Below are 11433 nucleotides of genomic sequence, written 5' to 3'. Positions count from 1 at the left end.
TCTCTAGGATGGAATACAACTAATAATACTTACCATTTACTGTGCATAGTGCTTTTCATCTTCAAAGCGCTTTACAAACATTTATTCTGAATCTGGGAAAAGTATGATTTAAGGCCAACTTTTGATAGTTTGTGTGACAATGTAAATGTCATTTAAATTGAGTCTGTTTGTATTTAATCGGATAGAACTAAAGTACTTTAGTTTAAACGCTATTGTTCCATTAAAAGCCAATTACAGAAATTCAGCTTTCCTTGAATTTATAGCATACAGCTTTTCATTTTAGAAAGATCTATCTAAATGCTTCATCCGAATTCAGTCTTTACAATTCGGACTAATTGCATAACATTCTTTTCAACCTACTGCATAATGTAACCCTGATTTGGGGGGGAAAAGATCTTTGCAGTGTGCTTGCATGTCTCTATCTATATGTTAGTAGTACTACCTTTGTACAGCAGATAGCGCTCAAGATGTTTCCATTTATTAGAGGGTAGAGAGATTGTGTTATAGCTACTATGCTTAGGAATGCATTTGTCCGATGGTAATCTATCTAGCTCAGCATAGAATAGGATGTTCTGTAGATGTCACTGCCTTGATAGAAATGGGCACTCTCTCATTAATACATTAGCTGATTTAATAATTGTTTAACTTATATGTGGATAAATATAATTTCTTTTCATTGAAATTAACATACATAGTCCCCAAACAAATATGTTTGTAGAAGGCACCATTTATTTTTAACCCAGGATATGGAAGTAACATTTAGATTCAAATTCTGTTAAATAAGTGTAAATCCATATGTCATTTAAATTGATTATTCTCTTTTTCTTTTCTTTTTTTAAAGTAAAAATGCAGCACTACGCAGATCTGCTAAAATGAACATATGACTGGGGCAAATTTTCAAAATATTAAATATTCTAAAAATATCTGAACTTATGCAGATTGAATTGTAATGGATGGTCTCAATGAGCATCTGTGTTTGTTCAAGGTATTTTCTGTATCTTCGGAGTGTGAGGAAAATGAACTCATTTTAGAGTTTAACTAGTTGAATTTTGTTTATTGTTATGGATCAAGTGTAATTTTTCAGCCCCAAATGAATACCTGAGATTTAAGTCTATATCCCATGCACAGAATACAAATCCATATATGACACATACAGAAGAGGAACCTAATTGGGAAACTAATGCATACAACTACATTATTGTAATCATCTGGTAAAATTGTGCCAGTTTTCCTGGACAGTTAAAGAATTTTTAAACATATTTTTTTACTAGTGAGGCTTTGAGAAGTTTAAAATATAGGGGCAGTCAGAATGAAATTGGAACATGGAGTTAGTAATAAGATGAGACACGGCAAGAGAAAATTAGGGGGAAACTAATCTGCAGATGACAGGCACGGTTTTGAAAAATGAAACGACTGCTGCTATCCCAATTTCAGCTTGGTGGTAGAGAGGTTGCATATCACATCACATGTAAATTACAGATTAGAAAGATGTGGCACTGCCAAGCTCGGAACAATCACATCAATTAAAAATATAAGCACTGCCACTTCACTTCCAGAGAAAGCAGTAGGTGTGTGTATTCAACGCACCTATCTGTTCTATGAGCACATTGGAACTTCAGCTGAACAGTTTGCCTCATGAACACACCATGTTTTCAAAACATTACTTCTCCTTTTTCAGGGTTTAACTAATCATCTGGCACTTAGGGGACGAGGACAGAGAGTGAAAAGCATCAAGCTTCTTATCCTTCTCTCAAAAATTGGCCCAGGTGTGTGTTTTTGTTGTTGGTTTTTGTAGCCACTAAAAGAAAATCATTTAATCCTGGTTTGTTTTGCTTGGACTCACTGCTCCTTCCCTGGATCTTTTCGAACATGTGTATCAACTGACTTGCCATGCGTGTATCTCATTACCTATGTGCTAGATTCTACTCTCTTCTATAACGTGAGCAATAACACTCTCTTTTTCCTGAATGTGAAAACAATCTGCTCTAAGAACTTTCCCTTTCTTGTAAAAAGAACAGGAGTACTTGTGGCACCTTAGAGACTAACAAATTTATTAGAGCATAAGCTTTTGTGGACTACAGCCCACTTCTTCGGATGCATATAGAATGGCTGCTGTTCTAGCTCAGAGGGGTGAGTTAATTAATAGTGTTTGTGTGCTCTGATCCCCCTGGAGAAAGTTGTGTCTCCAGAGTTATGGTGATGATGGACCTTAGCTGTGATGAAATAGCTGGTGCAGCCACCTGCATTCATGCTCCCCCCGAAGAAGCAATGGACCTTGCTAAGGTATGTAACATGGAAAAGTGCATTTTATAAAGGATAGTCAGTCTTTCTGGCAACATTCTTGAGTCACATGGGAAGAGAGTGAAATCTCATTGGGTTGAACCCTAAATAGTTTCCTATAACTAGCTCCAAATGCCTAAATACTGTAACATAAACTGACTTTTGCAAGTCCTGTAGTGGGGTAGCCCTGCTTCTGCCAAGCATCATTTTCCGATAGAACAACGCTGAAAACAAAACACACACTTTCCCATATGCACTCCAGCTCTCCAGCATTGTATCTGAGCTGCAACTAGAGATTCATAAGGGAAAAGAGGCCCTTTAAATACAGTGGGCCTCCTTAAAAGTCAGGATAAAATGTGTAAATTAAGTCAAACCACTCTCCCCTTCCTTTTAGAGGGGAAAGCAGTGAGAAGAGTGAGATTGTAGGGGGTGGGGGGTTAAATAGTTGATCATTTTAAATACTTTTCTTTAACCACCTCCATCCCTGTTTTAAAATGTCTTAAGCACCCAGGCTGGAACCTCCAGATCCTCAAGGAAGCAGCAATGGGACAAAAGGGATGGAAATGATGTTCAAGGTCATCCCCAGTGTGTCCTGTCCCTGGGTGAAAAATGCAAACTTGCTTTACTTAGTCAGTCCTCATCCTGCAGCAGAGCCGTGCGGGCCAGGCATGGCTTAAGGGTTAGCAGTAAAGTACAGACCCGCTAACGCCAATCCTTACCCCAGCCCCATAATCCCCCCCTTCCTCATAGCGCAGAGCGGGACATTTCTGCCCCCCGTTAGAGCGGCCCCACTCCCAGCGAACTGCCTTGCTCCCCTTCCCCGCTGCGGGGCTCTAGGCGGGCAGGGGCGCTGCCGGGACACCGCCGCAGGAGCACCCGCGCGGAGGGGGGTTGGCCCGGACCCCCTTGGCCCGCGCACGTGAGTCCATCCCCCACCCCGCCCCCGCGCGCCTGGGGGGAGCCGCTCCCCGGTGCGGAGGTGCCCGGCGCCCGCCCCCTGGGCGTTACATCCCGGGGCCGTGGACACGAAGCTCCTGCCTCAGTCAGAGAGATGCCGCCCGACGTGCCACGGGGACAGGCCGCTTCCCGGCCGGGACTTCCAGCGCCCCGCCGCGGCTCTCCCCCACCCCGGCCCCGCCGCCTCAGCTCCTCCCCGGCCGTGGCGCCCCTGCCCCGCGGGACCCGCTCGGAGCGCCGCTCCCCCGGGCACGCCCCGGCCCAGCCACTGCACTTCCCCCAGGCGCGCCTGGCTCCCGCCGCCCCAGCTCCCCTCCCGCACCCCGGCTCCTCACTGCCACGCCGCCCCCAACTCTCGGCGGGACCCCGCCGCTCCCAAGCTCCTCCCCGCCCTGCCTCGCGCAGCCAGCGCGCGGGGCGGCAGCTCGAGAGCCGGCTGGCGCGCGCAGCGGGGCTGCTGCTGCCGCTGCCGCTCGGCCCCCGGGGGGGGCGGGGGAGGTGACGGCCCCCTCGGATCTCAGGTCCAGTCCTGCAGCGGCACGGAAGGGATCTGCCGTGGCCAGTTCAGGTGGCCCCGCTGCCTGGCAAGCGGAGCGCTGCGCTGAGGATGTGTTGGGGGTTTGATTCTCCCTGCTTGTGTTTTGCTTAAGGTGATCACAGTGGTATGTCCCTGTACTCAGTCCTGCCCCCCAAAGTGGAGATGTGCAAGATCCAAGTAAGGGAAATCATCTCCTAGACTCCACGCCAGAATGATGTACCTGCAGCCCCTGCCTCTTATTGTGGTACAGAGCTTCCTTCAGCTTGTAAGTCTGCTTTTTTTTAAAAAAAATCTTTATGCTAAAAGTAACTGCAGAGCCCTTGGAAATCTATAGCCAAGGCGTTTCTGAAAGGCGTTTGCATCTATCTCTGTGTCAAAAGCAGCAAGCATTCCTTTGCAGGTTGTTATGTAGGCTAGAAATACCGTAACCCAGAGTCTTTGCGGAAGGTTTATTTAATTATCTAGGATGAGTTTAGTTTTTTGTAACCAGTCTCAGATATCCAAAGTAATGGAGCACATGCCCCTTCATCAAACATTTGTGCTAGGTGGTGATTATGCTGGATTGTGGTGCCTTTTTGCTAGGAGCATGACATTTAACACTCTCTTTTCTGTCTGCTTGTTTCGTGCAACTCTAAGAGCAACTAAATAAGAGTTCTTAATACACAATCTGTATATTCTCTCCCATTAAACTGCTGTCATGTTACTTGGGAAAGGTAATCATTGCTGTCTACCTGCCTACTGTCTTTTGGAGATAAAATAGGGAGTAGACTTTAATGCAACAAAGGCAGCCACAGCTTGCACCAAAGCAACTGATTGTTACAGTCCCGTAAATTAAGATTCTCTTTTAAGAGTTTTCTCTGTATTTTTTTGGTAATATTTTTCAATAAGTTTAATAGGGATTTCACATTTCTAAGGCCTGTATTTTAAATAATGCTGTCTAACACTAGAAGCTATAACTGCCTTTAGGATATATCTGTGACTGTGGACATGTTGAATATCCTGAGCTATGTGATGCTTCAGAGTATCACAATTCCACTTCTGAAACTTACTCTAGATCCACAGTTAGCATTGCCTGGTACCAATTTAGTTAACTATTTTAAGGAAGTGGATGACAAACACTGGTTTAAAATTATTTGTCCTTATGAACTTTTCTGTTTTCCTGACTTCATATTAAACAGTTATTGTAGAGTTTATGATTCTTTGTTGGACTCCACGCAAGGATTTCTGTCCATTTGGATTAGATACAGAAAGATGTGCCTGTGTAGTACTGTTTAATTATACGTTAAATGCAAAAGAATTTGAGTGACTGAAGTAGTATGTTTAGGCAATATAGATTTAAAAAGCTGGAGCTACAAAATGAAATGAGATGCTTCATTTGAAATAGGTGTGTAAAGAGTGTGATATCTAGCACACCCCTTTTAATGATAAAATAAAATTCTTGTTCTTGGGATATTAGTGAAAAATAAATTGAATTTGAGAAAGAAAAAAAAAAAAGAACCTAAAAAGGAGTTTGCCAGCCTTACCTGAAAGCAAAGGAAACATTGTAATTTTATTTCAAAATGCCTTTTTTCAGGAGCATGTTAATTGTGTGAGCAGTTATCTCTGATTTATGCTGCAAAAGTTCTGCCTCTCTTCCTAGCTGTCTTGTATCTGAAAGTTTGTCACCATAGTCAATAGGGAATGTGTAATAAACCTTGAAGGGATTAAACACCCTCCTTAAGAACTGGATTCTAATATTACAGCATGAGTTGATTGATTAGTTTTTGAGGAAGCTTATGTCAAATTCTAATCCGTTTTTGGATTGTGCTTGTCTTGTAATGTTTTTTGCTTCAGCACTTTATCATGGCAATGAAGTACGGAGCTGCAGTCTTGCGATAAGGCACACATTTCTTTCACACTGCTATCCTTTTGGACAATAAAAGGCTGTTTACATTCTTCACATTCTTACAGCACAGTTTCTAGCTAACCAACACACAGGGGTTAGGGATGTGAATGGAAAGCAGTAAATGGATTACTAAATTGCTGAGGAGGAGAGAACTAAATTGAAACACTTTTGCTTTTGCTTTTTTATTACCAGATATCAAAGGGAATGATTAAAACTTGTCCCAACAGGCATCAGTTGTGTTCCACATTTTTTATGGATGATGATGTGAACTTACTTGCTGTGGTCTTTAAAACTGTTTAGTGTGAACGCTGATCACTTTGACGAATCAAAATATGTTTTCCTTGATGCTACAAAAATCACATGAAGTCAATACCTGTTCTCAGATGATACAAGCTGTATAACTCACAGGGGGTGGGAGTCTTTATTTTTCTGCCTTTTTACTATTTACATCACAAACAATTAAAACTTTGGAGGCACTTAGTCCTGCAATGCTTATCATGAATTTAATCAAAAATAATTTGAAACAAAGCAAGAATGTCTTACATTTTAGGGGTAGCTTAGGGGTACCAAGTAATGCTAATATTAAAAAAGTTGTGTTTATACTTTTGAGGTATACTGGACATTTATTTAGCCTTTGCCCTCTGTTAACTAAAGTTAAGCTATAGTTTTATTGTTATTTTGTTCTAAACAAAGAATACTAATTTGAATTTTGAACACTTGGTACCTATGGTGGTATATAGATTAGATTTTTCAAGTGAATAATTGCTTCTTGGAATCTAATTAGTAGAATTTTAGCAAGTTGGTATTGGTGATATTTAAATATCAATTCTTGTCTTGTCTTTTTAAACCATCAAAGATCAACATAGAAAATCTTAATATACTACAAGGGGTTCCGCATTTCAGACAATGAAGAGAAAATTACAATTTTTAGAGTTGTGATAGAGCAAAATGTTTGTAACCCAGCAAACTTTGTATAAGCAGCAAGCCTTCACTTCAAAATTTCTTACAGGATTTGGGATGATGATTTTTTAGGTTAATTTCTACTTAAGTATGTAATATTCATGGTTAATGGGAAAAGGTACTAAAATGCAAAAAGTAAATACATCAGTGAGAGTGTGCCATATTTCTTAAGGCATTTAGAATAAAAATAAAATATACACTTTATCCAGTTTCTGTTCCATTTGTATTTGAAAGGCATATACTGATTTTGAAGTCTGTATACACATACACACTTTTTCACACTACTTTATATATTCAAGTATATTAAACAATGAGAATGCATGCCATTATATCAGATTAGAGGTGTGCTAACTCACTTCTCTAGGAGTATCTTCAATTTATAAATCAGTTTACTCCATACATCCCTAGTCAATATACGTCAGAATGATAATTTGTGCACAGTCAATACTCATTTAGGCAGTTATTGGCTAAATGGCAACAAGACAAAATAAAAAGCTGCTACAGTATTATAACCAGTAGTTGCAATTGCTTTACATTTAATATTAATATTAATTAAGATGTTCAATTGTCAATTACTCAGTGCTGCATTAGTAATTATATTTTATGAATAATGGACTCACCCCATTAGAAGTGGAAAAGAACTAAAGTACTAGGGTCATCTACTACAGTCTCTAGCATTACTGGATTATTTTCTACAGTACATTTGCCAGTGTTTTGTCAAATATAATATTAAGAGTCTGAAGAGATAGGGCTTCTCCGCTCTCCTTGGGAGATTATTCCCAATTCTAATAAATCTTACTGTTAGCAAGTTTTCCTGATATTTAGCCTGCTTTTTTTCTTAACTTCATTGTATTTCCCCTATTTATATTTTGATGATGAAAAATGTCGTATGTTTCACAACAGCATTTTAAAATTATTTACATAGGTCCCTAGTTTCAAATGTGTGGAACTACTTAAACAAGCAAACAACGCACCTTTGCTTTCTTAATTCCAGGTAATATTAATGGTTATGTATTTTTGCATTTGAATCATGGATGCAAGTCTGATTTTCCTTTATCTCCGTAAGAATGGGCCAGTAGTTCTTTATCTCAGTGTTTTACAGTTATAGACAAATGCTAGTGCAGTGCATTGTAATGGTTCTGTAACAGGGTAGTTTAACTGCTTGCTTGTTCTTCAAATTCTACTTCCTGAAGCTTTCGGGCATAAGATTTGAAATAAATAAATCAATAAATATAAAATAGCAGCACTTTCTAGTGCCTATAGTTCAAGTTATGTCAGCATTCTCATGAAACTCATTTCTAACTTAGCCATGAACATTCTCACTTGGTAGAGTTGTCAAACATGCTGTTCAGCTAAGAGCCAGTTGTTTTATAAATATCTTTTAAAAGCAGATGAGTTATTTTAAATTGTTTGTTTTGTGAGTGTGTGTGCACATGCAATGGAGAAGTTTATTTAAGAACTTTTTCCTCAGTAAGACTGGTTAAGGTATCTTTAGTTTAAGGGAAAATCAGTAAAAAAATTAGTCCATTTGTGTTTAATTTTTTTAAGTAGCTGAAATAATTACCTTTATTCAAAATTAGATTTGACACAGTCTTTGTTAAAATAGCGTTAAGTCATTGATAAAAAAGTACAACTGTAAGGGGAAAAGAACCTTACTGGAACACTGTAAGATTAGAAGAAACACAAATATCTTGAAAGTTAGCCTACTCAAAGTTAAGTTTGTAATTAATAGATGTATGTGTTGAAAAGTATGAAATGCAGTGCTAAGGTCTCCTCAAACCTGAATTGTGCCTCTTTATCCCTGCTAACCCGAGCCCCCTCTATGTGAGGGTAATTGTGCCTGCAATAATCACAGCTGGTTGACATGGCAAATCCTGGATATTTTGCATTTCGGATAGAAAACCAAGACTATCCAGTCACCTTAAATCCTGTGGGTGAATTCCTGTTCTTATTGAATTCAGTAGGAGTTATAGAATTATAGAATATTAGAGTTGGAAGAGACCTCAGGAGGTCATCTAGTCCAACCTCCTGCCCAAAGCAGTACCAATCCCCAGACAGATTTTTACCCCAGTTCCCTAAATGGCCCCCTCAAGGATTGAACTCACATCCCTGGGTTTAGCAGGCCAATGCTTTTAGTAGGGCCAAGATTTCACCTTGTTTATTTTGGTGTTTTGCTTGACGCTGCAGAAAACATAAAACTACAACTATCATGGCTTAATGCAGTAGAGTATAGGTAGTTTAAGGAGGATGGAAGGAGACTGAAGTTTAAAACAGACCAACTGTTGTGGGTAGTAGGATTAACAAAGTTGTGAAATTTCCATTGTGTGGCATGAAAGATGTATATTAAGAAGGTGGAATGGGAATTATATTTCAGTTTGTATTAATGAAATATAATGGTGATACCTTGCACCTTCCACATAAGGATTTAAACATGATTTTCAAACATCGGTTGATCTAGTCCTGTGCGGTAGGTAAATATTAGTCACATTTTACATGTAGCGTAACTGAGGTACAGAGAAGTTACGGATATTGTTTAAAAAAAATCACACAGCAGACAGTGTAGAAAACTGACACCTGCGTGTCCTGATGGTGATACCCAAGCTTAATGCACTAGATCACAACGCATCTCCCATCTTCCCAAGCAAGTCACTCAACCTCTGCATCTCAGTTTCGCCATCTGTAGAATGGGGATGATAATGTTTGCCTCACAACCCCTGCTGAAATACCCAATAAATATGTGCAATAATTTTTGCTAATTACTAGTAACCTAATTTAACAGATGGGGAAAATGGAGATAGAGAGAGGATAATAGTGACAAGATCCCATTTTCAGAAGTGACATGGAGTATGTCTACAATGCAGTAAAAGACCTGTGGCTGGCCCAGGTCAGTTAACTCAGGCTTGCGGGGCTTGGGCTAGAGGGCTATAAAATTGCAGCATAGACATTTAGATTTGGGCTTGGGCTTGGGCTGGATCCTGAAGTCTACACTCAATTTTATAGCCTCTCAGCCTGAGACCCACAAGCCTGAGTCAACTGACCTGGGCCAGCTGTGGCTGTGCCAAGAGTCTTTTATCGCAATGTAGATGTACCCGTAGGCACTTAGGAACCTAAGTCTTGTTGAAAGTAAATGGGACCTAGGACTTAGGGCCAGATTTTTAAAGGTATTTTACTACCTAGAGATGTGGACAGGTAGCTAGAGAGATTTTCAAAAGCACCTAATAGGTGCCTAACCTACCTAGGTGCTTAAAGCTCTGTAGGCACCTGTCTGTATCTAGGCCCCAAAATACTTTTGAAAATTTGTCCCTAAGCAGCTAGGTCCCATTGATTTTCTCTTAAGTCACTTAGGTACTCTTGAAAATTTTACTCTAAATGCTTGGCAGGGGTTTGGCAGCAGGAGATGCTGTGGTCTAGTGGTTTGGACGTGGGCCTAGAACTCATGAGATCCAGGCACTATTTCTGGTAACATTTATTCATGCATCATGATTCCCTTAGACATAATAGGAAGTTGGTGCATACAGATTTTACAATTGTGTCTAAATACCCATATATACTGAACATCAAGCCATAAAGGCACTAAATAAGTCAGTATCTTTACTAGTTGAATAACAAACTTTTAAAAGGGTTTTTATTGTTATTTTTATTAATATTACATGCTTTTTTTTTTTTTTTTTTTTTGGCAATATAAGCTTCTTGATTTTAAGTTTTGGTAAAAACAAAGGCACTTTTACTTCTTTCAGGTGCAAGAGATGTATTTTCACGTATCTTTTTATTTCTCTGTCAAATTGCCATGTGACCAAATTCTGCTACAAGGATGAGGTGTTTGCCTGGGAATTTCTAGTGGACCAGTAAGTGGGAGTCTGAAAAAAGAGGAGGAGGTGTGAAAGTTATCATGCCAACATGGCCAACATAAATCAACCCTAGGTTTGACTCCCAAACATCATATTCTCCTTCAACTCTTCTTCTCCTGAGTTCAAAGCCAAAGTAACCTATTTATGTTTTAGAATATTTCCAAAAATTCCTAAATTAGGTCCTTTAGTTGTCTTTACATTTAATTTACACTCTCTTGATTTCCAATCAAGTCTAGTAGCTTAAATTACTGTAGAGCATCTTTAGGAAGTTTATGGAATCACGAAACTTAAAGAAATAGGACCTGTTAGGCTATCTAATCCATACCCCTCCCTGCACAGGATTGCTCCCTATGGTATATTTTCTATCACGCTGTCTAGTCTAGTTTTTAATAACTCATGCAACATAGCTTCCACCATTTTCATTAGAAACAATCCCAGTTCCACAATTTAACAGATCATACCATTTGCAAGTTTTTTCTGATATTTAGTCTATCTTTTCCTAATTTCATCTCATTACTTTGTTCCAGCCTGAATCATGCAAACAATTTATCACCCTCTTTTGACCTTTATTCCAAGCACTATTATTATTTATATTGTAGTAGCACCCAAAATGCGCTAGACCACATGTGTCAAACTCAAGGCCCGCGGGCCACATCCGGCCCGCCATACAATTATATCCGGCCCGCGAAATCGTTTTATATATCTGTTTTTAATGGCCCTGTGATATGACGCCCCAATAACACACACTACAAATCCCATGATGCAGTGCAATTGCCGCCAACGGCAAGCCGCGGTTCAAGTTCGCGGTCTGTTGATGTATACAACGCTAATATCAAATCAAAGCTAGACCCCAACAATGGCCAAGAGAAAAATTGATTCTGAAAACCGAGGCTTTCAAAGCCGGTGGGAGAATGAGTATATGTTTACTGAAATTGCAGGTAAACCAGTGTGTCTCCTTTGCGGGA

At 39.7% G+C, this 11433-nt stretch overlaps 1 protein-coding gene across 1 annotated transcript in view; it reads left to right on the top strand.

Annotated features, from left to right (window-relative positions):
* The first annotated feature begins 3059 nt into the window (after positions 1–3059).
* The window catches only part of NXPH2 (neurexophilin 2), a 64584-nt gene continuing 56210 nt past the window's right edge, over positions 3060–11433 (top strand). The window contains exons 1-2 of the mRNA XM_042860905.2: positions 3060–3199; positions 3888–4040. Of these exons, the coding sequence (XP_042716839.1) occupies positions 3987–4040 (54 nt within the window). The 5' untranslated portion in view covers positions 3060–3199; positions 3888–3986. The remainder of the gene's footprint in view (positions 3200–3887; positions 4041–11433) is intronic.

The sequence above is a fragment of the Chrysemys picta genome, chromosome 11 (assembly GCF_011386835.1).
Source record: "Chrysemys picta bellii isolate R12L10 chromosome 11, ASM1138683v2, whole genome shotgun sequence".
Lineage (NCBI taxonomy): Eukaryota > Metazoa > Chordata > Testudines > Emydidae > Chrysemys > Chrysemys picta.
This window is presented reverse-complemented; position numbering and strand designations above follow the sequence as displayed.